We start from the raw sequence: 27,106 nt of genomic DNA on the forward strand, positions 1-27,106 counted from the left end.
GACAGAATTCGTCTTCTTATATTGTCAAATAGGAATAAAGACTTTGTATCACATTTACCGTGCTGATTGTCTTATTTCATTTTCTACCAAGAGGTGAAGAACACGTTTAAATAGCTGGACATTTCAGGGTCCTGCACACTCAAAGATGTTAATGAGTTAAAATGTGATTATATCACCTCCTTCAAGGTATTTTGTGTTTCAGCATGATAGGGATTATAACATTAGAGACATTCATCTTGCAGTGATGTATTAATGACGATTTGCAGACATCAAGCTAATAGTCAAAAATATATTTATTCAGCAGGGAGATAAACAAGCAATAACAATCAAAATGCTGAGGTAAAAGCTTTATCACACTTCAGGATATAATAAAATGTGGGGCCACCTACAGAAAAAAGATATGCACAAGAGTACAAAAGGACACATCAATTAACATACAGACATTGTAAAAGGAGTATAGATGTCACACCAAATGGTGAGTGGCCAACAAATAAAATAAACGAAAACTCAAACTGTTATTTGAAAAAGCACAAAAAATATTATCAGCTTCCAAGGGTTAATTGGGGTAGTTGACGTCAGCGCAACCTTGTGCACTGTCTTGAAAAGGACTATTCCCACGGACCTCTCCGTAAGCAACAGGCAAAGGTGGATCTCGAGCAGGCTGCAGGTCTGCAAACATCAGAGGTGATGGTGAGTGTCTCTAGAATGAAAGTAAGAAGCACATGTGAAACATTTCCCACGGACCTTACAATTGCGGGAACTTCCATTAAAGTTCCCTTTTAATATCAGAGTTCTTCTCTAGAATCTCATTCATATCAGAGTTCTACTCTTGAAGCTCATTAACACAACTCATGAATAAGTTGTTGTCCATATGTGGATGCTAATGATTTTTTTTAAATTTATATCGCACTGAACACAATAGTTTACCTGTTCAGCACGGAATGCTGGATGTCCCCCCATTGCACGTGGCAATCCATAGGGCCTGTCTGTGTACTTTAGAATCACAGAGTTATGTGTTAGTCCATGTAAAACAAACACAGATTATGATTCAAGTTTGCAGGAGTTCCCACGGTACTCGTAAGAGTCATTACGGATATCGCACGGATATCGCAAGGATATCGCACTGGCATCTGCACTCATACAATGTTGCAACGCTGCTCAAGACACTCTTGGAGAAATTCAAAAATGTTTGAATTTTCTCCCGACCTTACCAAGTCACACGACTGCCTGCCGTCAGCGCCACGGAGGTCCTCGGTGGTCCACGAATGCCGTACAGCTATCGCAGAAGGTTCCCACGATGTTACACTCTTGTTAGGTCTTGCTTCAGGTCGCACCGTGAGATCGCCCTTTTACAAATAGCCTAAGTGGGACAGACCCTTAAATCCTCATGTATGTCTTTAATGGGAAATTCCTTAATTTAAAACAGCAATTCTCACAAGAGTACATCCTCTCCACATACATCCTGCCAAGATCTCTCGGCGTCTCACTCTTCCAAACTGCAGCAACTCCAACCTTTCCTCAGCAGACAACTTGTCCATTCCTGGTGTTAACCTAATGTGACTCTGAACTGCTTAGAATGCATCAATGCCATTCATGGAAATAAGAAGACTGTTACTATACAAAGTCCTACAGATATAATCTCACCAATGCTGGAAAGAGTGCAGAGAAGATTTACAAAAATGATGCCAGGACTTGCGGGCTTGAGCTCTAGGGAGAGGTTGGGCAGGTTAGTCTTAAATTGCTTTAAAAAAAATAAGGTCATAAGGTCATCAGTGACAGGAGCAGAATTAGGCCAAAAAACGAATTCCTTGGCCTCCACAGCCATCTATGGCAATGAATTCTACAGATTCATCACCCTTTGACTAAAGAAATTCCTCCTCATCTACATTCTGAAGGTGCGTCCTTTTATTGTGAGGCTGTGCCCTCTGGTTTTAGTCTCTCTTACTACTGGCACCATCCTCTCCACATCCACTCTATCTAGGCCTCTCATTACATGCTCACAAAGAATAGTGGAAGTTCAGAAATCACTTCCCCACACCAATCGAGGCTGGGTGAGGGAGAAAGTATAAATTTTTGCAGAACCAAGATAAGTTATAAATTTAGTATAGAAATACAGGGTGGAAAGAGGCCCTTCGGCTCACCGAGTCCATGCTGACCTACAATCACGTACACTAGTTCTATCCTGCACACTTAACTAGGGACAATTTACAGAGGCCAATTACAGAACCGGAGCATCCGAAGGAAACCCACGCGGTCGCAGGGAGGATGTGCAAACTCCGTACAGACAGCACCCTTGGTCAGGTCCCCGGAGTTGTAAGGCAGCAACTCTACCGTTGCTCCTTTGAGCTGCCCTTGTTGATGGTGTGAAGGGTCTGTCCCACTTACGCCATTTTTTTCGGCGACTTGCCGGCACCCGTCATCGTTGCAGCATGCCGCGGAAATTTGATCAAAATGTTGAAAATCCAGCGGTGGCCAGAACAGGGTACGACTCTTTGGCCGACTACTCATGACCGTCCAGGCGTCACCCCGTGACATGTTGTGAGCAGTCGCCCAAAGAGTCGTACCTTTTTCTGGTCGTTGCTGGATTTTCAACAAATATTCGGCGACCTGCTGTGACGATGCGGGTGCTGGCAGTCGCTGAAAAAATCGCGTAAGTGGGATTAGGCTATGTCACTTTCACACCAAGCGACAGGAATGCGTTTTGAATGTATGAGAGTTCACCTCCTGTCCCTGAGACAACGGCCATTAATAATTGATAAAAAATATAAGGAAATAAAAGTTTAAAAAAACTGCAGACACATTCCCATCAGGACTTATAACCATATAATAACCATATAACAATTACAGCACGGAAACAGACATCTCGACCCTTCTAGTCCGTGCCGAACACGTATTCTCCCCTAGTCCCATATACCTGCGTTCAGACCATAACCCTCCATTCCTTTCCCGTCCATATAACTATCCAATTTAATATGTCAATAAATTATAATTCTGTTAATTTTCTCTTTTTAATCTTTTTTTTAATTTTCTTTTTTTAATGGTTTTTTAAAAATTTATTTTTAAATGGCTCATGTGCTGTGTTTGAGTTGATGTTTGTATTAAATTTGCACTCTGTAATTCAATTGATCATACTGTTCAATGTATTGGCAGTGAAGGTACATTTTAAATGAAACTCATTGGGTTTAAATAGTTATCGACAATTCTTGCTAAACTCTTGATTTAATTCAGTGGCTACAAAATGAGCTGCCTGGTATAAATTTATTTTCGCTAACACCTGAAGCCAATGTTTGATGTAACTGTGTGTAGCTAAGTGCCCCACCCTTGCGTACGGCTTTGTGAAACACAACTACATTTGCAGATTAATGTACTCTGATACCGAAGGTAATCTTTCAGTACGGTCACTTACTATAAATAGCAGCAAAAGGTTCCTCGTTCCTTGTTCCTTGTTGACTCCCGGAGAGGTGTTTTTTTATTGGATCTCTCGAGAGTCTAAAAAGAGGAGTACAACTTAATTCTTGTCGTGTCAGCCTCTTGCTTCGAATTCTTTAAAGGGGTGCATGAACTGGCGACGCATCTGAGATTCCCCGCCCTTCCAATATATAACCAGCTGGTTCCACATTTAGATCATTACTTGGTTGTGATTTGAAACAGTGAGAGACAAGACAGACAGGTTTGTCGTGCAGAGTGAAGTTACAGTTGGACCCAGAAGTTAAGGTGAGTTTAAAAAAAAAATCCAAATCATTACTGTACGTGGAATGAAAGACTAATTGTGGTCACTGTGAAAGAATGAAAGAAAGGCTTGTATTCACACAGTTTTGGTAGAGCCAGCAGAGTACTTGATTGAACTGTAGTAATGTATGAAAGGCAATTTGGGCAAAACAATCTCCCAGAAACGACAATAAGAAAATGGCCATAGAATGGATTTATTTGATTGATAAATTTTGGCCCAGGAGCTGGAAATGAGCGGCTGCCTTTTAAAATTGTGCCCATAAATCTCTCAGTCTACCTGAGGGGAGATGTGGACTCTAAACTCTGAGGCTTGTCCAAAGGACAGCCTAGCATTTCAGACAATGCCATGCTCCTGTGGTACTGCACTGGAGTGTCAGCCCTGAACCAAGTGCCTGAAATCACAGCCTTCAGACTGTGTTGATTTTTCGATATTACGTGGACAGTCTACCATAGTCAATATTCAAAACGTACAACTACAGATAATTGGAGACACAAGAGACTGCAGATGCTGGAATCTTGAGCAAAACACAAAGTGCTGGTGGAACTCAGCGGGTCAGGCAGCATCAGTGGAGGAAATGGACAGGCGACGTTTTGGGTCAGGACTCCCTTTCTTTGAAGAAGGGATCCTGCACAGGTGGAGGGGCAGAAATGAAGGGGAACGTTTCATTGGGACTGCCACGTTGAGTGGTTCAAAATTGATTGAGTGTTAAGTTGTTATTACTGAAGGTAAGCAGCATTGTCAACAGGTCAATACTAAGACAGTGCTATATAGTTAGAGGGGCATTTCCAAGAGGATACTTTATCAACGCTGACAGTGAATATGGAGCATCACACTGTCCAAGTGTCAGTAATAGAAAACTGAGGAAATACTGCAGTGTCAGAAGGGCAATGTGAAAGGCACACTGCAAAGGTGGAGGCTCGGTGCTATGATGTAAAGTTTCCTTTGTTTAACACAGAACAGATTTAGTTAGCTTAAGATATTGAAAGTAGTTCAATGCATGTGGTTTATTAAATCACATAGAAACATAGAAAATAGGTGCAGGAGGAGGCCATTCGGCCCTTCGAGCCAGCACCGCCATTCATTGTGATCATGGCTGATCGTCCCCTATTAATAACCCGTGCCTGCCTTTTCCCCATATCCCTTGACTCCACGAACCTCTAGAGCTCTATCTAACTCTCTCTTAAATCACCTGCCTAAAATATTTAATGGAAGATGAAATTTCACACTAGTGTAATTCTATGATTCCTTCATTCTCCATCAATCATGAATCATAATTTGTCTGTTGATGAAGTATTAAAATTAAACATTCAAGCACACATAGTTCAAACAGGAACAAATAAGGATGAGAAACTTTGGCCTGATCCAATCATACCTGCTTCCCATCAACTGAGGCGGGTTCAAATGACTATCTATCTAAACTAATGGGAATAAACAATATAGATTTTTCTTATCATCTTTAATGATGCTCAGGACGTTCTCATCAATGAAGTATTTTTAAAATGTCTTCACCTGTGAGCAATGTAGGGGAATGGCATTGTGACCATGTTCAAGAATGTGAGCAATAGGCTTGTGTGTGGCAGGCACATTAAAGGGAATTAAACAAAGAAAATTAAATGGCACAAAGGTATAAATTGGTTGGGTGAAAGATGATTTAGAACATAAAATAATCATCTCCTTGTGGCGACTGAATAATCTCCCTCCTGCTTTTCTTCTTCACATTCCTTTTTTTTCACTTTTTCTTTATCTGTTTTTCAGTCAAGCTCACTAGTCTTTCTTCACTTTTCACAACCTCTTTTTCTTCTCTCTTTTCTCACTTCTCTCTTTAAAAAAAAAGGAAGTTGCACAGAGAATGTAATATGTTAACATAATTTTTGTACCAATGCATTGTACTTACTTCTAATAAATATATATATTTTTTAAAAGGTATAAATTGGTCATTAATTGAATGAGAGGGCTGGCTCAAAGTTTGTTATCCTCATAGCTTTGTCCTTATGGTCATTGGTCAATGGTCATTGAAACATATTGAAACATATAAGATTATTAAGGGATTGGACACGCTAGAGGCAGGAAACATGTTCCCGATGTTGGGGCAGTGCAGATCCAGGGGCCACAGTTTAAGAATAAGGGGTAGGCCATTTAGAACGGAGACGAGGAAAAACTTTTTCACTCAGAGAGTTGTGAATCTGTGGAATTCTCAGCCTCAGAAGGCAGTGGAGGCCAATTCTCTGGATGCTTTCAAGAGAGAGTTAGATAGCGGAGTCAGGGGATATGGAGAGAAGGCAGGAACTGGGTACTGATTGTGGATGATCACAGTGAATGGCGGTGATGGCTCGAAGGGCCGAATGGCCTACTCCTGCACCTATTGTCTATTGTGTGGCTAAATCAATGCCTAGTGAGACCCTGAAAGGAATCTGGAACCAGTGGAATACACAGCACCCATGTGAGATTGTATCCCAATATAAATCAGTGCCTTCAAGAACAGAATGGCAAGATGAGAACAGTTAAAGATAGACACAAAATGCTGGTGTAACTCAGCGGGACAGGTAGCATCTCCGGAGAGAAGGAATGGGTGATGTTTTGAGTTGAAACCCTTTTTCAGACCATTTGAAGATTTTATGCCATTTTGGAAACATTGATCAAATCATTTCCCCAGCGATCGTGACCGTATAATATCTTAATGGGACAGAATAGTGGCATAGAGCTGGTAGAGCTGCTGTGTCACAGCGCCAAAAACCCCAAGTTCAACTTTGATCTTGAGTGATATCTGTGTGGCATTTGCACACTCTCCCTGGGTACACGAGGGTATATTCAGGGAAAGCTGCCAGAGATAAATTGGAACAGTCATCCCTAAAGGTAGCAAAGGCAGGGATGATCATTTCAGCGGAAAATGAGGTGGGAAAAGATGGAATGACACGAATTGTAGTTAGAAATACTTCAATAGTCCTTTATTGTCATGTGTACCCTGAGATACAGTGAAATTTGATTTTACCATAGTCATATCAAAAAGAAAGCAACAAGATTCAAAATTACATTAAAAATAAATATTAACAGCCACCAGTGTGAGAATCCCCAGGCTCACAGCAGAAGCGGAGACCTACAGCCATCAGTGCAATGTCCAGGCCACACACACGATCCACCGTGATGTGACTAGAGTCGCATCGACCGCTTGCCGCTCTCTCTGCAGTCCCTGTCCGCCCGAACAGTCAGAAAGCCGTCCGCACTCGCACTAGACTCCAAGACACTCCCGTGGCACATCACGGTGTGTTGCCCAGACATTGGACTGATGGCTGTTGGTCTCCGCTTTTGCTGTGTGTGCCTAGGGATTCTCACACGCCGCTGTTTATGGTGGCTGCTTATGTTGACTCCAAGGTTGTGAAGCATCCGGATCACTACTAGACATTTACCTTGAATAAGGATGGTGCTGTTGGTGAGGGAGCACCTTTTATGACTGACCAAACGTAATGGTTTGGTATTTTCCAATATATAACGAGAGGGGATTTCTGCTGAAGATGGACACAAAATGCTGGAGTAACTCAGCGGGACAGGCAGCATCTCTGGAGAGAAGGAACGGGTGACGTTTCGGGTCGAGAATCTTCTTCAGGCCTGAAACGTCTCCCATTCCTTCTCTCCAGAGATGCTGCCTGTCCCGCTGACTTACTCCAGCATTTTGTGTCTATCTTCAGTTTAAACCAGCATCTGCAATTCCTTCCTACACATGGAGACTTCAGTTGTGGATATTGGTTCAGGCAATGGTGGACAGAGGAGACAACATTTTCCGTGAGGTAGAACTGGATGCTATTTGCATAATCAGCCAGAAGGGCCTATTGATCTTCCATTCCAATAAGTAATGCCCTTTAAATTTTGAGTTTACACAAGGAGAATAACTGGTACAATTCAATGTTTGTTCCTCCTGGAGCAAAGGAAACATGAACCAGAATTCACAAACTATTATTTATTTTTAAACACTATATCTTCCTCCACTAACACAAGTTTCCATATCAGCATGCAACTTGAATAATTGACTGATTTTATCTCTATTTGACAGCATTGATCGTGCCTGTTTGACTACAAAAACTCATTTCTTCTCCCCTCATTATTTTGGTGATCTCCTTTAAAAATCAATCCATTGAGACTTTAAACGACAGAAAAAAGAAGAATATGAACTAAACATTTTAGTGGAAAAAAAGGAGTGGACAGAAGCTTGTTAGTGAAACTGTCTCAGCAAAACCAGTTCTTGTTTAACCTTCAATCCTGTGTCAATATAGTTTCCTGTACACCAGTTTAAAGGTAAACTGATGAGCAATTGTTTTCTTAATATTACTGGGATCATTATGTGTATTCTGATTTTTTGAAATCACCTGTTCATATTTCAGACTCTGAAATAAGTGATGAAGTTAGTGGAGGGGGATGGGGGAAATTGAACCTTTATTTTGGGGATGGTGGGGGGGGGGGAATAAGTTCTATCCCTTTGGAAAACTGTGACCTGTTGTTTCAGGAAAGAGATGAATGCTGAATTTCTTGCTGAAATTTGTGCAAAAGCATTATATCCTGCCTGCCCATGAAGGGACTCGGTTGAATGATATGGACTTTGAGCTGAGAAAATACATGGACTTTGTTGAATATTATTGACGTTGGCAATTCCCCTCGTATTTCTTTTGTTTACTGTGCAATACAACTGATTCAAACTTGGAATTTTAAGGAGGAAGTGGGGGAAAATAAATGGACTTAATTTTATTCACTTAGTCCAAAATGGCCATCATGTTTTGGCTGTTTATTAAACTGAAGTTCAGTTTACATTGACTTAGTTGGTTGCCATGGTTTGCATAAGATATTGCAGATAACAAAGCTCGTGCATCCTAAATGATCTGGTTTCTCATTATTATCTGTTTATCACTGCTAGAAAACCTACAAACTTTAGTGTGATGCCCCATTAGTTAAATAATTTCATAAGACTTGGTGTGCATCGGCTTGTACTCGCTAGAATTTAGGAGACTGAGGGGGGATCTTATAGAAACGTACAAAATTCTTAAGGGGTTGGACAGGCTAGATGCAGGAAGATTGTTCCCGATGTTGGGGAAGTCCAGGACAAGGGGGCACAGCTTAAGAATAAGGGGGAAATCCTTTAAGACCGAGATGAGAAAAACATTTTTCACACAGAGAGTGGTGAATCTCTGGAACTCTCTGCCACAGAGGGTAGTTGAGGCCAGTTCATTGGCTATATTTAAGAGGGAGTTAGATGGGGCCCTTGTGGCTAAAGGGATCAGGGGTATGGAGAGAAGGCAGGTACGGGATACTGAGTCGGATGATCAGCCATGATCATATTGAATGGCGGTGCAGGCTCGAAGGGCCGAATGGCCTACTCCTGCACCTATTTTCTATGTATCTATGCATGTCCAAAAGATTTGAAAATGGGATGTTTGAAGGACACCTGGAGACCTTTTTTTTATAAAGTACGTGCATTTATGTTAATTTTCAAAAAAATTAGATGGTTTAAATTGCTTCACAGCTAATATAAACATGGCAAAATAAAAACACTGTTGTATTTAAAAGCAGTTTGGTTAATTATCAGTCAATTTGCTCACAAGCAGTGAATGCTTAAGGTGGGTAAGCTGTGAATCAAGAGAGCTGCACATTCCTAAAGAATGTTCAAGAAGGAACTGCAGATGCTGGAGAATCGAAGGTAGACAAGATTGCTGGAGAAACTCAGCAGGTGCGGCAGCATCTATGGAGCGAAGGAAAAAGGCAATGTTTCGGGGCGAAACGTTGCCCATTTCCTTTGCTCCATAGATGCTGCCGCACCCGCTGACTTTCTCCAGCAATCTTGCATTCCTAAAGAATGTTGAACCTCTTAAATATTATCCGATCTGTCTCTATTCAGATAAGTGAATGGTGTTACATAGAATTCCAGATGTATGCCTTTTAGATATTGGAAAAGATATGAGGAGTCAAAAGGAAAGGTACTTGTCACAAAATAGGCTGCCCCTTTCATGGTAGTTTGGAGCAAAATGTAAGGTGCTGAAATAAATCAACAGGTCAGGTGGCCTCTTTGGAAGGAACAGACAGGCAAAGTTTTGGCTCGGGACACTTTTGCAAGCTTCTCCAAACTGAAACATCGCCCGTCCATTCCCTCCAAAGATGCTGCCTGACCCGCTGAATTCCTCCAGTACTTTGTGCTTTGCTCAAGATTCCAACATTGCCGTTCCGTGCGAGTCCAATTTAGAGTCTGGTCAATGGTAATCCTCGGAATGTTGTTGTGAGGGAGCCAGTGACGGTGAAACCATTGCATGTTCTCACTAGGAATGATTTAATGGAACTGGTATTTTTTATTTTCTCAGGTCTCTACGTAATTGGATAGCACTGGGGCCCGTGCTCTTCATGGCTCCTGATCCAACGAGTGGGATGTTTGTGGCTGGAGTGTGGCAATTTCCTCAGTTGTTCCTGGCGTTATCAATTGTTTCCTTACTGCTTCTCATCCAGGCCATGATCGTCTGTGCTTTCTGGAGGAGGTACAACCTTGGAATTTTTTTGGGAAACTACACCTTGCAATCCGTCTCTGTGCATGTGCACTTTTTAAAGAAGGGGATTTCAAGATTAGATGTTGTTGTACCACATCCCAACAGCACCTTTTGAAATCGCCTCTTTAATTGCACGGGTCTCTACAAAGCAAGTTACAGCCAATGTCATATTTTTTCTGAAGTTTAGTCACTAATGTGACATGGAAAATATGGCAGCAATTTGGGAATGGCAAACTAAGGCAACCCACGATGTGACAATGACCTGATGATGTTTTACTTTTTGGGAAGTTAACTGAGGGTGAATATTGCTCAGAGCCTCGTTGTGTGAATTTGGTATCCTGTCCAACTGGGCAATCCATGGGTGTTAACTTTTATTGACGTAGGAATGTGTGAGTTTTGTCTTGCATTTATGCAGTTCTTTCTCATATCTTTACAACCAGTGCAAAACTCAAAAGCACGTTCACCACTGTTCTGCACTTTTAAAGTAAGTGGCCTAAGTTAGACTTCTCCATCAGGAATTTGTTGGGGGGGGGTTGTAACTTTCTACAAAAATTGGTGTTAACTAGTGAACTAATATAGATACAATATTGTTGATGTTGTATTGTTTTGTTTTACCTCTAAATCCTCATTATTTCCTGCATACCAGATTATCTGAAAGAGTGAGAGGCCGTGATGGACAACTCAAAGTGCTGTTTATAGTAAGTAAGAATCACTTCATAGGTGGAGATAATAGCGTAAATGAGTGCTTGATGCAGGATTGATGCACCCCTCGAGATTGGCCACAGGGCTTGTTTCTGTATGAACCTGATTCTATGCCACACAAGGGCAGCACAGTGACACAGTAGTAAATTTGATGCTTTTTATATAGCGCCAGAGAATCGGGTTCAATCCTGATTATGTGTTCTGTCTGTAAGGAGTTTATACATTCTCCCTGTGACCATGTGGGTTTTCTCCGGGTGTTCCGGTCTCCTCCCATGCAACAAAAACGTGCAAGTTTGTGGGTTAATTGGCTTCTGTAAATTGTAAATTGTCCCTATTGTGTAGGATAGTGCTATTGTACGGGTGATTGTTGGTTGGTGCGAACTTGGTGGGCCAAAGTGTCAGTTTCCATGGTGTATCTTTAAAGTCACATGGACCATTCAGCTTGTCAATAGATAGCTTCAAGTTTGGGAAGGACTTGCCTTTATGTAGCATCTTTGGTATCTTAAGATAACTCAACATGCTTAACAACCAATGAAATACTTTTTGAAAACCAGTCACTTGTGAATTTATTACACAACACAATGGAGATATTTGACCATGAAACACATATTTGGGTATCAGTAGACTGGACATCATGGAAGAATCCTCTTTCCTTCTTCAAATAATGCTGCTTATCCTGTTATCTGAGGAGGGAGAGAGAACCTCAGTTTAACAGAGACTGAAAAACTGATCCTGCTCAACAATATTTGAAGAAGGCCAGTAGGTTCTCACTGGCCACTGATTTTGGCAGCACAGTAGTGCAGCTACTATATCACACCACTAAGGGGCTCTATGTTCAATCCTGACCTTGGGTATTGTGTTCCAGTATCTTCATGCTCTGAGGGTTGAGTCAGATAATTGTCCACTGTAACTTGCCCCTATTGTGTGGATGAATGAGAGACTATGAAGGCAGTTAATGGGAATGGGGGGACAATGTGTATTTAATATGTAATTGGTGTAAAAATACTTACTGGACAGTGTGGATGCAGTGGGCCAAAATGTCTGTTTCCATGCAGTATCTGTCTATTACTCTTTAATAAAGAGATTGTCAATGCTTTGTGCTTAAATAACTCCTTGCTGCCATAGTACAACCTGGATATTGTCTGTATGGTGTAACTTAAACTCAGAACTTTATTCTAGGGTCAGAGTGCTACACACTGAGCTAAAACTACAATTTAATGTACCGATATAACTGAATATACCTAATGGCAAAAGCAATTTCATGCAGTTTGATTAACATCCATGTTAGACTGGTTTTGAATAATGCAGGTGAGAGGATTGAAGTGATGGCACAGATAACCATTTAAGATTGATTTTCATTAAAGATCAATCAGGAAATAGTGACTGAAACTTTCAAAAAGTTGTTGCACTTTTGTTAAGATGCAACAAGACATTGAATGGTGAGATTTATAGTTTAGACCTGGTTGTAAAGAACAAATTAAAATAATCCTTGGGAAGCTTCACTGTTAATGATTAATGAGAAAAATCAAAATAATTTTCAAACTTCTCTATTCTTTTTGCTTTGCAGAAGAACCACATTGATTCTGTCCAGCCCAAGCCTGATCTTGACACGACAAATGAAAATGGAAAGATTCCAAAGATAGTTTGTATGTAATGGTCACTCTATCCCCAAAAAGATGAGAGCTCCAACTAATGTAAAATAAGAATGTTAAATAAGAACCATTGATATATGTAGCTAGATAAATATAGAAGTATTGGACTGCAGTGGACAAAATAAGGAAAGTGCATATCAGACTTTTTCTGACAATCTGTTTGGAGAATCCCAAGTGTTTTTGCTCAAAACATCAGTTGGAGCTCCCCCTGCTGGCAGTAGTTATGACAACTTATTCAAACTTGGAATTTTCTGTAGAAAAAAAGAGACAAATGCTGGAGTAACTCAGTGGATCAGACAGCTGATGAAGAAAGGTCCCAACCCAAAACATCACCTATCCATGTTCTCCAGAGATCCTGCCTGACCCGCGGAGTTATTCCAGCACTGTGTCTTTGCTTCTACTTAAAATGTTCTTGTATGCAATTCCTGACATATTTGTGTGTTGGTTGTAAATGTTCCCCTTGGACATTGCACATTAAAATACATATCCAGTTATGGCATAATGTATAAAAAATTATCATGAACAACCAAGTGGCTGTGCAAGTGATGAAAACAAAAATCATGAATTAAACGTCAGCTCATAGAGTCAGGCCCTTCGGCCCAACTTGTACATCCTGACCAAAATGCAGCATTTAAGCTAATCCCATTTTCCTCCCTTTGGCCCATATCCCTCCAAAACGTTCCCCTTTTGTGTATTGTCCAAATGTCTTTTAAAATGTTGTAATAGTACCTACCTCAACAACTCTATCTGTCAGCTCGTTCCACCTTGAAAGACACAATACATCTTGTAATTATCCATGTGACTGCTATATATTTTTGCCTTGATCACTTAAATGCCGAATGACTTTTGTTCTTCCCACAGGCCAGCAGAAGGTAACAGTGATCGATGAATCACAAGTTGTCCAAAATACCCCCGGAATTCAGTTGACCAGTCTTGTGGAGAGCGACAAGGGCGATGACGACAGTTTGTACGAAGTTGTGAGAGACATCCAAGTGAGTGGTTGGAATTCAAATGAGGGAAGTCAAAGGGAACAGAAGATGGATTGTATGACCCAATGTGAGGAGGTACCCTCAGCAGAAGTACCCTCCGCAGAACCAGGTCAGAAGGATGAATATAACACTGAAGTCAGGGAGTCTACCAATGAACAACCACAAATACCGATTTATGCAAAAGTAAGAAAACAGAAAAACAAGCAGGTTCAGGTGAAAACTGGAGTTCAAGATAAAGGAGACAATGATGAGCCTCCACCAATCCCAGACAAGCACTTGGATGATGAAGATTCAGTTCCGTGATAAAGATATCAGGTAACAAAATTGTTCTAAGGGTTTATCAACTGCTACACCATCCACCATCAATAGAACCAGGGCTATGGGCACACAGGATGCAAGAGTGCTTTTGAGTTGCCCTCCAAGGCCTGAATTGATACGTGTCTGAAGGAACATAGAAACATAGAAACTAGAAATTAGGTGGAGGAGTAGGCAAATCGGCCCTTCGAACCTGCACCGCCATTCAATATGATCATGGCTGATCATCCAACTCAGTATCCCGTACCTGCCTTCTCTCCATACCCCTGATCCCCTTAGCCACAAGGGCCACATCTAACTCCCTCTTAAATATAGCCAATGAACTGGCCTCAACTACCCTCTGTGGCAGAGAGTTCCAGAGATTCACCACTCTCGGTGTGAAAAAAGTTCTTGTAATCTCGGTTTTTAAAGGATTTCCCCTTTATCCTTAAGCTGTGACCCCTGTCCTGGACTTGACTAACATCGGGAACAATCTTCCTGCATCTAGCCTGTCCAACCCCTTAAGAATTTTGTAAGTTTCTATAAGATCCCCGCACAATCTCCTAAATGCCAGAGAGGATAAACCAAGTCTATCCAGTCTTTCTTCATAGGACAGTACTGACATCCCAGGAATCAGTCTGGTGAACCGTCTCTTTAAACTCCCTCTATGGCAATAAAGATGCCTTCCTCAGATTTGGAGACCAAAACTGTACGCAATACTCCAGGTGTGGTCTCACCAAGACCCTGTACAACTGCAGTAGAACCTCGCTGCTCCTATACTCAAATCCTCTTGCTATGAAAGCCAACATACCATTCGCTTTCTTTACTGCCTGCTGCACCTGCATGCCTACCTTCAATGACTGGTGTACCATGACACCCAGGTCTCGCTGCATCTCCCCCTTTCCCCAATCGGCCACCATTTAGATAATAGTCTGCTGTCCTGTTTTGCCTATTTAATTAACTATTTAGTGGATCATTGCAAATCTTCCTCTTGAACTGCAGCAGTGGTTTTTCTATGACCCTATGAAGGGTGGAGATCTAAGATTCTGGCCTTGTAACGATAAAGGAACTACTGCAGTTTCTTCAGATCAGTGATGGTTACGTTACTTGTAATCTATGAAGCTTGGGCTAAGATGTGAAGCCAGGTCTATATGTGACCTCAGATCCACCAATGTGGTGTGCTCCCTGAAATGTCAACTAAGTTGAAATGTCTGGAATTGACCTGGGCAACGGATTTGGATTTTGCAAAGCCCTGCTCATAACCTCAGAGGACTGTTGTTTAAATTAGGAGAACTGTCAGTTGTGCAAGACATTGCTGAGGAGGAGGGTTGCACTTAGAGTATTGTGTTCATTTTTGGCCACCCTTGGACAGGAAAGATGCCATTACGCTGGAGGGAGTGCAGAGAGGATTTTATGAGGATGTTACTGACTTGAGGTTGGGCAGGCCAGGAGTGCTAAAGGGTGATCTTAGGGAGGTATATGAAAATTATGAGAATGGATGGGGTGAATTAATGCAGTGATTTTTTCCCCAGGGTAGGGGAATCAAGAACTAGAGGGTAAAGGTTAAAGTTGAGAGGGGAAAGATTTAATAGGAACCTGAGGGGCAGCTTTTTCACCCAGAGGGGGCATTTCAGGGTTATTAAACTGGCTGGAGTGAATACTGTATGTATTTACAGATTGATGTTGAACTGAGTGTTGCTTTATTCCAGGCGAGTGGTGGGTATTCTATGTGGAGAGTTTCCACTCGTGGGAGAGTCTAGGACTAGAGGTCATAGCCTCAGAATTAAAGGACGTTCATTTAGGAAGTAGATGAGGAGGAATTTCTTTAGCCAGAGGGTGGAATTCTTTCCCACAGGCCTAGTCAATGGATATTTTTAAGGCAGAGATAAATAGATTCTTGATTTGTACGGGTGTCAGGGGTTATGGAGAGAAGGCAGAATGGGGTTAGGAGGGAGAGGTGATTGAATGGCGGAGTAGACTTGATGGGCCGAATGGCCTAATTCTGCTCCTATCATTTATGACATGATTACAGTCCAAATTTGCAACTTGCAGTTGAATCACTTGCTGTTGAATATTTGACCTGTTATATGGCAGGCCCAATTGTGTTTTAGGTCAATGGTAACCCTCAATATGCTGCATTTGACAGTGGTCATGTTTTTAATTTCCTGAGTGCTGATTATTTTGGGTGGGCTAGTGGCAATTTGCACTTGCTTTGGTTTCCCTTGTCTAAATAAAAGAAGAATGGAGTCTGCAGTATTATCCTGGACTCGGCCAAACAGATCTCCCCATTTCTTAAATATGAGTGTTTGGTCTTAAACAAACATGTTCATGGAAAACAAAATGGACTAGAAATTGCTGTTTTCCCCCATTTTTGAAATCAAAGCGCGGCACAGTGGTGCAACGGTGGAGTTGCTGCCTTACAGCGCCAGAGACCCGGGTTCGATCCTGACCACGGGTGCTGTCTGTACGGAGTTTGTACGTTCTCCCTGTGACCACATGGGTTTTCACCTGGTTTTCCGGTTTCCTCCCACACACCAAAGACATACGTTTGTAGTTTGGCAATGCAGACAAAAGTCGGAAGTTTTATTCACAAACTGTTCAACGACAACGAGTCTAACAAACGCTTTGAACACAGGTCTAGCCACACGGTGGTCTCGATGGACTGACTGGGCACAGCCCAGAAAACGCACAAAACCCGAACCCTCCCAGAGTCACGTGTTCGAGGAACCCAACCTCAGGGTTCGATTACATGCGAACACCAGCAGGTGCCGCTACAGTGGGTTAATTAGCTTCGGTAAATTGTAAAATTGTCCCTAATGTGTCCAGGTTAGTGTACAGGGTGATCGCTGGTCTGCACAGACTCGATGGGCCAAAGGGCTTGTTGCCGTGTTGTATCACTAAGAGTAAAAGTAAAACAGTACAGCAGATCACATAATTATGTTTAAGAACACATGAAGAAGGGTTTCGGCCCGAAACGTTGCCTTTTTCCTTCGCTCCATAGATGCTGCAGCACCCGCTGAGTTTCTCCAGCTTTTTTGGGTACCTTCGATTTTCTAGCATCTGCAGTTCCTTCTTATACACCTTAATTGTTAGGCCAGTTCTGTTTCAGTGCAGCATTCATTTTTTAATGTGTTATAACTTGTTTAGCATGTAGCTCAGGTGCTACGATCTTTGCAGCCACCTCTTAAAGTGTCAGCGGGAAATGGATGGGGCCTCACCACCCACAGTGTAAGGGAGCCACGAATGTCTCCAGGGATACAGCCAGGCACTCCGCACATGGTTGCTAGGGACGTACATAAAATTGTGAGCGCATTCTTTAAATGCCTATTCTTTGGGGAATTTGGGGTAAGCTTGTGAAGAGAGAAGTTAGAAGCAATTTGCCAGATGTGACAGAGTTCAACTGCAATGGGCGGGAGTCATCCTGAGATATGGAAGCTGCGAATAACCACAATCCTCTCCTTGATGGGCGAAACAATCAAGGCAGACAAGGTTGCATGCTAGGTTTTAGGTCACAGATCTTAATCAGTATAAAATATGCAGTTGAATCTTGTAAATGTCATCGTTACGGGAGAAACAGGCCTAATTAAACACAAAAATCTATAGAAAACCCACCAAGAGGTGAGATAGACCGTCCAATGGGTGCTACTAAACCAAGTTTTGTGTACCACCTGCTCAACCCAGAGCAACGTTATCTTTCAAAAACACAGTTGTTTACCTATTGAATTGGGGAACCATTTTTTAAAAACTTATTTAATGCTCTTCCCCTTACATTTTGCCCCAATTCTTGCTCACAGAATATCCAGGGCATTAATCTTCATTTCCTGGAGACATTGGATAATCCTGCAGAGCTGGCAACCCTACTGTTGATGTACTCTTGCGATCAAAGCTGCGGAGAGCAATGTGAATGTCGTGAGGAGTTGGTGCCACTTTATTCCATTTGGGTGTTGTATCTTCTGTTTTTTTTACAGTTGTATTCCCAAACGACGCACTGATCCAGCAGATTGAATGAACATTTAGTTGTGACTGCTACACTTTCACAGTGAAAGTAAAGGGGCATTGAATTGAATAATATATTTAGTACTGGAGTTAAAATCACATAATACTACAATAAACTGTCCCGACATTTCGGCATTTACTGTTCACCTCTGCACTTTCTGCTGTATAAACCTGTCCAATGAAGTACACTCTTGATATATTGTCATATTTTGGCTCATGTTCAGCCCTGAATGAGAAGAATCATTCCAGGACTTGGCAATATAATTCAGACTGACACTCTGACTGCAACATTGTCGGTGAAGTACTTCTTTCGATTTTGAAGCATTCAATCACATCCACATAGATACAGAAGATCATGCAGAACATTTCAAAGAAGAGGTGGTAAGTATTTTCAAAGTGTCAATCTTCCTCTTCGACTATAATAAGCACAGTGGAACACAATGACTTGTTATTCATTTTTGATGCTATTTGTGGGATGTTGCTACAAGTAAAATGTTTGTTTTATTTGTGTACATTTACTGGATGGTGTATTTCGATGCAATACATTGCGTATAGGATACTGAAATGCAATAATGTGATTAAATCATTGAAAATACATTATATTTATGATGTGCGTGTTTACAGCTAGCTGCTTGTGACCAAGCCCTGCAGGGATGGGATGATTCCAAATTTGTTCCTGCCCTGTCTTTGGTTACCTGATCTGAAGTACTGGTGAAACACTTGCCTTTAGCAACTTGCATGAAGGGAACAGAACTCCTGCTATTGATCATCTTTGTTTGCACACTGGGTGCAGGCAAGATCAGACATGATTTTTGATTAAACTGCTTGTTGGTGTTCAGTGCTTTGGCTGAGGCGTGAGAACATGATTATTGGGTGGTGTATGTGGAATTTTGCCCTATCAGGAGTTCCAGCACCCGAGGAGGAGTGTGTGATTGGTGCGTTTGAACCAAGACATTACTTACTTACTTTACTTTTATTACAGACTCAAGATCCAGATAAAAGACAAGACATTGCATACAAAGGCACAATAAATTACATACAAAAGCACAGTAAATTATTCACAAAAGCACAATAAATAACATACAAAAGCACAAAACCTGGTTTAAGATCAAGAATTAAAGAAATCCGTGTCCTACAACATAGAAAAATATAGAAAATAGGTGCAGGAGTAGGCCATTCGGCCCTTCGAGACAACAATAACAATGTCTCCACAGCTGGGATTGGTAGCATGTAGTGCTAAACCTTATGTTTGATAAGGCCAAGATGATTTCATTTTCAGTCATTAATCCGGCAAATACATGTATACATACTATTTCTTAAGACAGTTTGTAAAGTATTGACTCCTGCAGCCACAAACATTTCACTTGCACTACACCATCTATGTCTCTTAAGTAATATTCCCATGGCATCATTATACAGTGCCCTCCATAATGTTTGGTTACAAAGACCCATCATTCATTTATTTGGCTCTCTACTCCACAATTTGAGATTTGTAATAGAAAAGAATCACATGTGGTTAAAGTGCACATTGTCAGATTTTATTAAAGGACATTATTATACATTTTGGTTTCACCATGTAGAAATTACAGCTGTGTTTATACATAGTCCTCCCCCCTTCTCAGGCCACCATAATGTTTGGGACACATGGCTTCACAGGCTCGGGTGTGTTTAATTGCCTCCTTAATGAAGGTATAAGAGAGCTCTCAGCACCTAGTCTGTCCTCCATCTTTCCATCGCCTTTGGAAACTTTTATTGCTGTTTATCAACATGAGGACCAAAGTTGTACCAATGAAAGTCAAAGAAGCCGTTATGTGACTGAGAAACAAGAATAAAACTGTTACATCAGCCAAACCTTAGGCTTATCAAAATCAACTGTTTGGAACATCATTAAGAAGAAAGAGAGCACAGTGACCTTGCACTTTCCGACACTTTCACTATCCAGTGTTAATGAACACATTGGCATTTTACCTGTGATATTCTTCTTGTGTATGGCGTGCACAGCCTAAAGTTGTAGGACAACTTGTTCTATTTGATCTTATTTGATTGTGCACGTCAGGTTGATTGCATTAGTCGAAATAGGGTGGACCACGTGAAGGTTGCAATCTCCCACCCCACCTGTGACATTCTGGAAATGGGAATAGTTAAAAACTGAATGTTAATTTTGTAATTTCGAACATTCTAAAAGATCAGTTGAGGCTGCTTTGTGATGTTACATTGTCACTATGCTGTCATAGTTGTGAAGGAATGATTTTAATTTCACTAGCGTCTTGCTCATACAAACAACGTCAAGGGTGCAGGTAATCTTAATTGTTCAGATTTTCTACACAACACTATTGGCTTGTAACTTCAAACGCTGCCAGACGGTAAGTTTCTCCTCTCTATCTTATAAAATCAGTCTTTCTACATAGGGAAGCACCAACACAAGGATCAATCGAGAAGGTTTAGATAGTCACAAAATGCTGGAGTAACTCAGCGGGTGAGGCAGCGTCTATGGAGCGAAGGAATGGGTGATGTTTCGGGTTGAGACCCTTCTTCAGACTCATACACACATTCTTCAGATACATTGGTGTTACATGTGGGTAAACTGGATAAGAACAGCCAATCAGTCTGAAAAAAGGTCTCGAGTTGGGGTTGTGTTTCAAACTTTCATCTCTGGATCGATGATGAAGAACTCCTGCTACTAGTTTTGCAACTAAGTCACCAAACTGTCACAACACTAACTTACCCCAAATCTCACCAATACATCACTCATTGTATTTTCCAGCACTCAAACGCATCTTAACATTCTTCACAATTTTAACATGCATATGAAGTTAATTGTTGATGATAAATAACTTGCATTACGTAGCACCTTTCAGGACATGCCAAACCGCTTTACGCAAAAGTGTTTTTGAGTGTTGTCACTTTTCTCAGAAGCCTTGTTTTCTCAGGCTTGCTTTCACTGTAGCGAAGGAAGCTGAAGGGTGATCAGTTCAAAGTACATGCGACAATAGGAGGTACAGATAGGGTAGATAGTAAAATATTTTTCGTCTGGTAGGGATGTCAAAATCAGGAGCTCAGTTTTAAGATAAGTCGATTTAAAGGGGATCTTGGGGGGATGAGGTTCTATTTTTGAGAGGGAGGTAGATGTCTGGAGCTTGCTGCCAAAGGAGATGGTGTAATCAGATTCAATTACCATATTTAAGAGGCATTAGGACATACACTTGAATAAACAAATCATAGAAGGTTCAAATCCTAATGTGGGCAAATGGGATTAACGTGGATAGGCAAAAAGGTCAGCAGGTGAATCAAAAAATCTGTTTCTAAGTTGTAAAACTCGATGATTATCAACATTGCTAATCATTGCAAGATATGGAGTGCTGGGGACCAAGTCTGACCAGAAACGTCACCTATTCATGTTCTCTTGAGATGCTGCCTGACCCGCCGAGATACTCCAGCACTCTATCTTCTTTTGCAAGCCAACACCTGAAATTCCTTGTTTCTACTGCTGAACATTGGCCGTGGTCAAGCTCTATTTTGAAATTTTTTTGATGGATGTGATTTTTGCACTTTAATTTTTTTTGCACTACAATCTTTGCACAATTTTTCATTGTGCATTCATTTGTAATAATGTTGTGTCTATCATTATCATGTATACTAAAATGTGTATTCTATGAGCGTCATGCAAACATGGAATTGCATTGCACCCTAGTGTGAAAGATGATAAAATAAACTGCATCTAAATTTGAAAGGTAAATATTATTTTAAAAATATATGGCTAATATTCAGGCATTTCTTCAAGATAGTCACATGGAATATTTTGCATGCATCTGAAAGGATAACAATAGCCAGTTTGACAAGAAGTATGGATATAGTTGGAGGAGGGAGCAGGGGAAGCTGGTTTATGAGAGGAAATGGGCTGTGTTCACAGCTATATGCAATTGCTTGCAGTCTTATGCAGAACAGTTGCCATACCAAGCTGTTATGCAACTCAATAGAATGCTTTCTATGGGTGCATCTATAGAATTTGGCAAGAATCAGTGCAGAATGTATTTTAGCCTTCTGAAGGTGTTGGTGTGTTTTCTTGACTGCACTGTCAATATGGTTGGACCAGGACAAATTGTTGCTGACATTATACCAAGAAATTTTAAGTTCTTGACTATCCTTACTTAATTTCAGCAGTGTGTACTCCACCTGCTTCCTGAAGTGGATGATCAGCTCGCGTTGTTGTCTTGACAATTGTAAATTGTTTGAGATCTAATCCATTAAGGTAGTGTCCTCTGCAAACTTGTAAACGGAGTAGGAGCAGAATTTGGCTGCACGGTTGTAGTATCTAGGGAGCAAAGTAAGGGGCCTTGAGACAGCGGCCTTGCGGTCTAAGGGTCAAGAAATCAAGGATACAGTTGCTGAGTTCTTGGTCCAGGAGATTGGAGATGAGTTTGGATGGAATTATGGTGTTCTATGCAGAGCTATGTTAAATTAATAGGAGCCTTTCATAAGTATCCTTGTTGACCAGATGTTGCAGGGATGAGTGTAAGGCGAGAAAGATGGCGTCTGGCATGGACCTGTTATGGCGATAGGTAAACTACAGTGGATGAAGGCTGTTTGGGAGTTTAAAGTTGATGTGCTTTTGATCAGCATCGCATAGAACTTCATGATGGTGGATATCAGAGCCAAACGGACAGTGATCAATAAGGCACAAAACCCTGTTTAACTTTGGCATCAGGTTAATAGTGGTTGCCTTAAAGCATGTGAGAGTGTCAGATTGGAGTGGTGAAAGGTATCGATATCCAAAAATACTCCTGCTAACTGGGCCATGCAGGTTCAGAGAATACCACTGGGTACTCTATCCAAGCTGGTCATTTTCACAGGTTAACTCTCAGGAAGGCCAATATGAAGTCTGCAACGGTGACCATGGGTACAGCTGCATCGATGTTGCCTGGGCAGGTTACCACCTGTTCAAAACGAGCATAGAATGTGTTGAGTTTTCCAGGGAGGGATGCTTTATTGTCAATGATTCTGTCTGATTTTACTTTGTAGCCCATTTATGGCATGCAAGTGTTGCCACCTGGATGGGTGTCTTTGATTAGTCCTAAATAGTTTTGTCTGGAATTGGCTCTTGCCATCCATGATGGCTTAGCGAAAATTGTACCCTGATTTCCTGTGCAGGCTGGGATCACCCCCACTTGAATATCTCTGACATGGTCATCTCATGTGAGAAGACCTCATGGTTCAGGCATGGTTCTGATTAGGAAACATTTGGATTGATTTATTTAGCACAGTCCTCTCCACAATGAGCTCTGGCATACTAATTTATTTGGGTCACTGAGCCCTTGATGGTGGACCAGCCCAAAGACCCAAAGCTCATCTCTTTCCGCACCAAATCCTTCTTCCAAAGGGTGGATACTCCTGGTGATAACCAAAGATCATAGAGTGATAACTCTTCTGGTTATAGCTTCCGGAAGACTGAAGAAGGATGATGAACAGAAACACCATTTATCCATGTCCTCCAGTGATGCTGCCTGTCCCCGATGAGTTACTCCAGCACTTTGTGCCTTTGTTTTGTGAACCAGCATCTGCATTTGCCTTGTGTCGGTGGGTGATACATCATCTGGCTTTAGGAATGGCAACTTTTCCCCTTTAAAACACTTGAGTTTAGGGATGACAGCTGTATGTGTTTTGACATGAAATCTCTCCTCCAGAGGTTCTGCCCGACCCGCTGATTTACTCCAGCATTTTTTGTGTTTTTTTACTGATTATGCTGCGAATAAGTTGGGAATCACACACTCATTTAATGAAAGCTCTGGGGAAAAGGAGATTGACTAAACATTTCCATTAACTTGCCAGATCAGTGAACGCTGGGGAGGTGAGGGGGGAATTCTCTGCCTTTCTATTTTCCATCCCCCCCCCCCCTCCCCCTGCCCCGTCGGTCGACCATGGGCAGTTGGCGCCTCGCGACTGATTTAAATTCGCGCTCAGCCTCGAGCTGAGGCCGGGCGCGTGCGCGCGCGCAGGGAAGGGAGGGGGCGGGGCGGAGCGTCCGGACCGGCGGTGGGCGGGGTTTCTATACACCTGGGGGCGGGTTTATGCGGCAAACCCAAGGGAGGGGCGGGAGCTCGACCGTGATTAGCAGGCAGGTGGGAGGGACGGGGGGCGTGGCGTGCGGGTGAAGGGGCGGGGATTACATGCAGCGGGGGGGGGGGCGTGGAGCCCGGCACAGGGGGATGTGGCTAGGCTGGACTGTGATTGGCAAGCAAGAGGGGGGGGGGTGGGGGGTGGAACCCAGCACAGGGGGGGGGGGGTTTATGCGGCAGCCTGTGTGGAGGGTGGGCTGGACTGTGATTGGCAAGCGAGATGGGGGGGGGGGGGGGGGGGGGGGGGGGGGGGGGGGGGGGCACGGGGGGGGGGGTGGAGCCTAGCACGGGGGGGGGCGGGGGCAGGGGGGTGGGGGCACGAGCGTGAGCGGCGTGAGCGGCAGTTATTTGAAGCTAGCGCTCGCGCACTGGCGGCTGGCGGGAACGCCGGAGCTGGAGATTGGGAGGCAATGGCGGCGGCGGCGGGACAGCAGCGAGCACCCACCAACAGCAACCAGCTGAGGTACAGACAGACAGAGCAATGCAACATGCACAATTCGGATAAATAAAGATGATGATGGGAATAATTTAGCCACCGTCAGGCCGCGCTCCCGGAGCGAGAGGGGGGCAGAGGCGATGCTGCGGCCTGCGCATCCCTGCCCTCTCTGTCATTGTTGATCGCCTTCATTCCCATTCCCCAGCTGGGCCCAAGGTGGGCTCCACTTAGCTCCCGTCACTTGCAGACAGATTATTAGAACGCTGCATTAAAGGAGAGGAGATACAACGTGAGGGGGAAAAGGGGGCGGTGGTGGGAGGGCAGGCCTTCCCTACTCCTTCCATGGGAGCCTGAAGGTGGCATCTCCCTACCTTTTGTTTCCTGGTTTCGACAACAAATTGTTGATCCTGCCAGAACCTCGTTGACAGGCTTGTTGTCACTGCCCCCAAGATAGACATAAAAAGCTGGAGTAATTCAGCAGGACGGGCGACATCGCCGGAGAGAAGGAATGGGTGACGTTTCGGGTCGAGACCTTTCTTCAGACTGGTTAGGGATAAGGGAAACGAGAGATATGGACGATGATGCAGAGAGATAAAGAAGAATGAATGAAAGATATACAAAAAAGTAATGATAAAGGAAACAGGCCATTGTAAGCTGTCAGCGGTGAAGATGAGAAATTAGTGCGACTTGGGTGCGGTGGGGGGGGGAGAGAGGGAGAGGGAATGCCGGGGCTACCTGGTGAGATAAATCAATATTCATACACTGCCCCCACTCTCAGCCCCGTTGTCTGGCTTGACATACCCACCTCGCCCCTCCCCCGAATCCTATTGACCAGTATACTCCCCTTCTCACTCTCTCCCCCCCCCACACCCAGTCTTATTGATCGGCATATCCCCAAAATCCCATTGACTGGCATACAGACCAACCAAATCCCATTGACCAACTCTCACCAATGAATCCAATGAACCAGCACACCCTCACCCCCTGAGTCCCATTGACCAGTATACCCCCACCCCCAGAGTCCCATTGACTGACATACCCTAACCACTGAATCAAATTGATCGCCCTCCCCCCAGTCCTATTGACTGGCATGCCTCCACCAATCTCATTGACTGGCATCCTACCCCCCCCCCCCTCAGTCCCATTGACTGGTTTCCTTCCTGCTCCAACCCTGACGACCCAACGCATCTGTCCTGTGAACCCTATTGGCTGGTTTGATGCTCCCTGAACCCATCCCCAAACTCCAATGGCTGCCATGACCTTCCCTGGAGCCCTGTTGGTTCGCTTGACTTTCTCCAATCCACATCCCCGAACAAGACCCTACACCCATCAACCAGCAATGCGTTCCTGACACCTATTATGCAAAAACTGTAATAAAGTTATTTCAAGCTTTCGTACCTTCTGACAGACAGGATCAGGGTGAAGAATGAATGACTAAGGTGGGTCACCTGGGTTGGGGTTGGGTCGACTCGAAACATCACAGATGAATGCTCTCCAGAGATGCTGCCTGACCTGCTAAGTTACTCCATCACTTTATGTCCTCTCAAGTCCTTGATTATGTTGGCAGCTTTTCTGAGGCAGTGTGAAGGGTAGGTGGAGTAGGTTAAAGTCTGGTCAGTGTGATAAACTGGCCTTCATCTACATCTACGCAATATTTCGCTGTCTTGGGCAGAGGAGTTCCTAAGCTGTGAAGCATTCCAACTGTGCTTTCAATGGTGCTTCTGTCGAAGTTTGGAAGAGTCACTGGAGACATGGTAAATTTCTTAAATAAACCTCAGGAAGTAGAGGTGTTGATGTGTCTTTTTGGCTGTGGCATCAATGTGGTTGGTCCACAAGAGATTATTGGCAATATAACCACAAGAAACTTGAAGCTCTCAACCATTTCCATATCTGCACCATTGATGCTGATTGAGGCATGCACTCCACCATGCTTCCTGATGTCAATAACATTGAGGGAGAGGGTATTGTCTTGTCGTCAATTTTTTAAAATCTGCTGTACGCTATCTTATTATTTGTAATTTGGCCCACCACAGTGGTGTCGTCTGCAAACGTAGATGGAATTTTGAGCCAGATTTGTCCATACAGACGTAAGAGTAAAGGTGGTATAATAAGGGAACAAGAATGCATCCTTACAGGACAATTGAGAGGTATTGCCGTGGAGGTGTAATCTATAATCACTGATTTGATGGGGAAAAACCCAAAAAAACATAGAAACAGAAGAAATTTGAGCCAACGCCAAAGTCTGTGGGTCAGAAAATCGAAAATCCAGTGCCAGAGGGGGGATTTGATTCCTAGGTCCCAGACTTTGGAGATGTTTGGAAGCCTTAGTTTGAAAGCGTCAGTTTGAGTTTGCTCGGGTTTTATGTAAAGTAGACTTTTAACATTCTAAATTTGGAATTGTATTTTTAGAAGCAAATGAAGCTGGTTAATGTTCTGTATTTAATAGCTTCTTGTGGAATCTGTGATATTCCTTCAGAGCATTATGAAGACAGTTATAATTTGATTCATTAAAGTGAATTATATTATAATGCATAATTATGTTGACTTGAACTGGGCTGAAGTATAGCATGAACTATAGAAATCATGCATTATTAAAATGGGGCTTTGATTATAAATGAGTCGTGTTTGTGCAACTGTGGGAAATCACTGGAAAATCATATGAAGAAGAAACACATATTT

At 42.7% G+C, this 27,106-nt stretch overlaps 2 protein-coding genes and 1 long non-coding RNA gene across 4 annotated transcripts in view; 2 read left to right on the top strand and 1 right to left on the bottom strand.

Annotated features, from left to right (window-relative positions):
* Window positions 1-275: 275 nt before the first annotated feature.
* On the bottom strand, window positions 276-3,542 carry LOC129709848 (uncharacterized). The gene is made up of 3 exons (XR_008725584.1): window positions 3,407-3,542; window positions 928-993; window positions 276-700 (listed from the first exon to the last, which is right to left on the bottom strand). It is a non-coding gene; the product is annotated as an uncharacterized LOC129709848 (long non-coding RNA).
* Window positions 3,543-3,576: 34 nt separating this feature from the next.
* LOC129709847 (uncharacterized) lies at window positions 3,577-18,478 on the top strand. 2 transcript variants are annotated; one of them, XM_055656462.1, is made up of 7 exons: window positions 3,640-3,714; window positions 7,776-8,017; window positions 10,066-10,236; window positions 10,892-10,943; window positions 12,515-12,593; window positions 13,461-13,903; window positions 17,677-18,478. In XM_055656462.1, the coding sequence occupies exons 3-6, from the start codon at window positions 10,106-10,108 to the stop codon at window positions 13,889-13,891; spliced, it is 693 nt and encodes a 230-aa protein (XP_055512437.1). In that variant the 5' UTR covers window positions 3,640-3,714; window positions 7,776-8,017; window positions 10,066-10,105; the 3' UTR covers window positions 13,892-13,903; window positions 17,677-18,478. The 2 variants fall into 2 exon arrangements, with proteins under 2 accessions (XP_055512436.1, XP_055512437.1); XM_055656461.1 differs by lacking the exon at window positions 7,776-8,017 and having other exon boundaries at window positions 3,577-3,714.
* Window positions 18,479-24,322: 5,844 nt separating this feature from the next.
* The window catches only part of pdik1l (PDLIM1 interacting kinase 1 like), a 30,125-nt gene continuing 27,341 nt past the window's right edge, over window positions 24,323-27,106 (top strand). The window contains exon 1 of the mRNA XM_055656467.1: window positions 24,323-24,454. The gene's annotated coding sequence lies outside the window, so the exon portion shown is untranslated. The remainder of the gene's footprint in view (window positions 24,455-27,106) is intronic.

The sequence above is a fragment of the Leucoraja erinacea genome, chromosome 26 (assembly GCF_028641065.1).
Source record: "Leucoraja erinacea ecotype New England chromosome 26, Leri_hhj_1, whole genome shotgun sequence".
Classification (NCBI taxonomy): domain Eukaryota; kingdom Metazoa; phylum Chordata; class Chondrichthyes; order Rajiformes; family Rajidae; genus Leucoraja; species Leucoraja erinaceus.

What these genes read in the sequence shown, in the direction of transcription:
- LOC129709847 (XM_055656461.1), top strand. Translation starts at nt 10,106, where the DNA reads ATGGCTCCTGATCCAACGAGTGGGATGTTTGTGGCTGGAGTGTGGCAA. An exon ending in GTCTGTGCTTTCTGGAGGAG is followed by an intron (nt 10,237 to 10,891) that starts GTACAACCTTGG and finishes CCTGCATACCAG; the next exon opens with ATTATCTGAAAGAGTGAGAG. An exon ending in AACTCAAAGTGCTGTTTATA is followed by an intron (nt 10,944 to 12,514) that starts GTAAGTAAGAAT and finishes TTTGCTTTGCAG; the next exon opens with AAGAACCACATTGATTCTGT.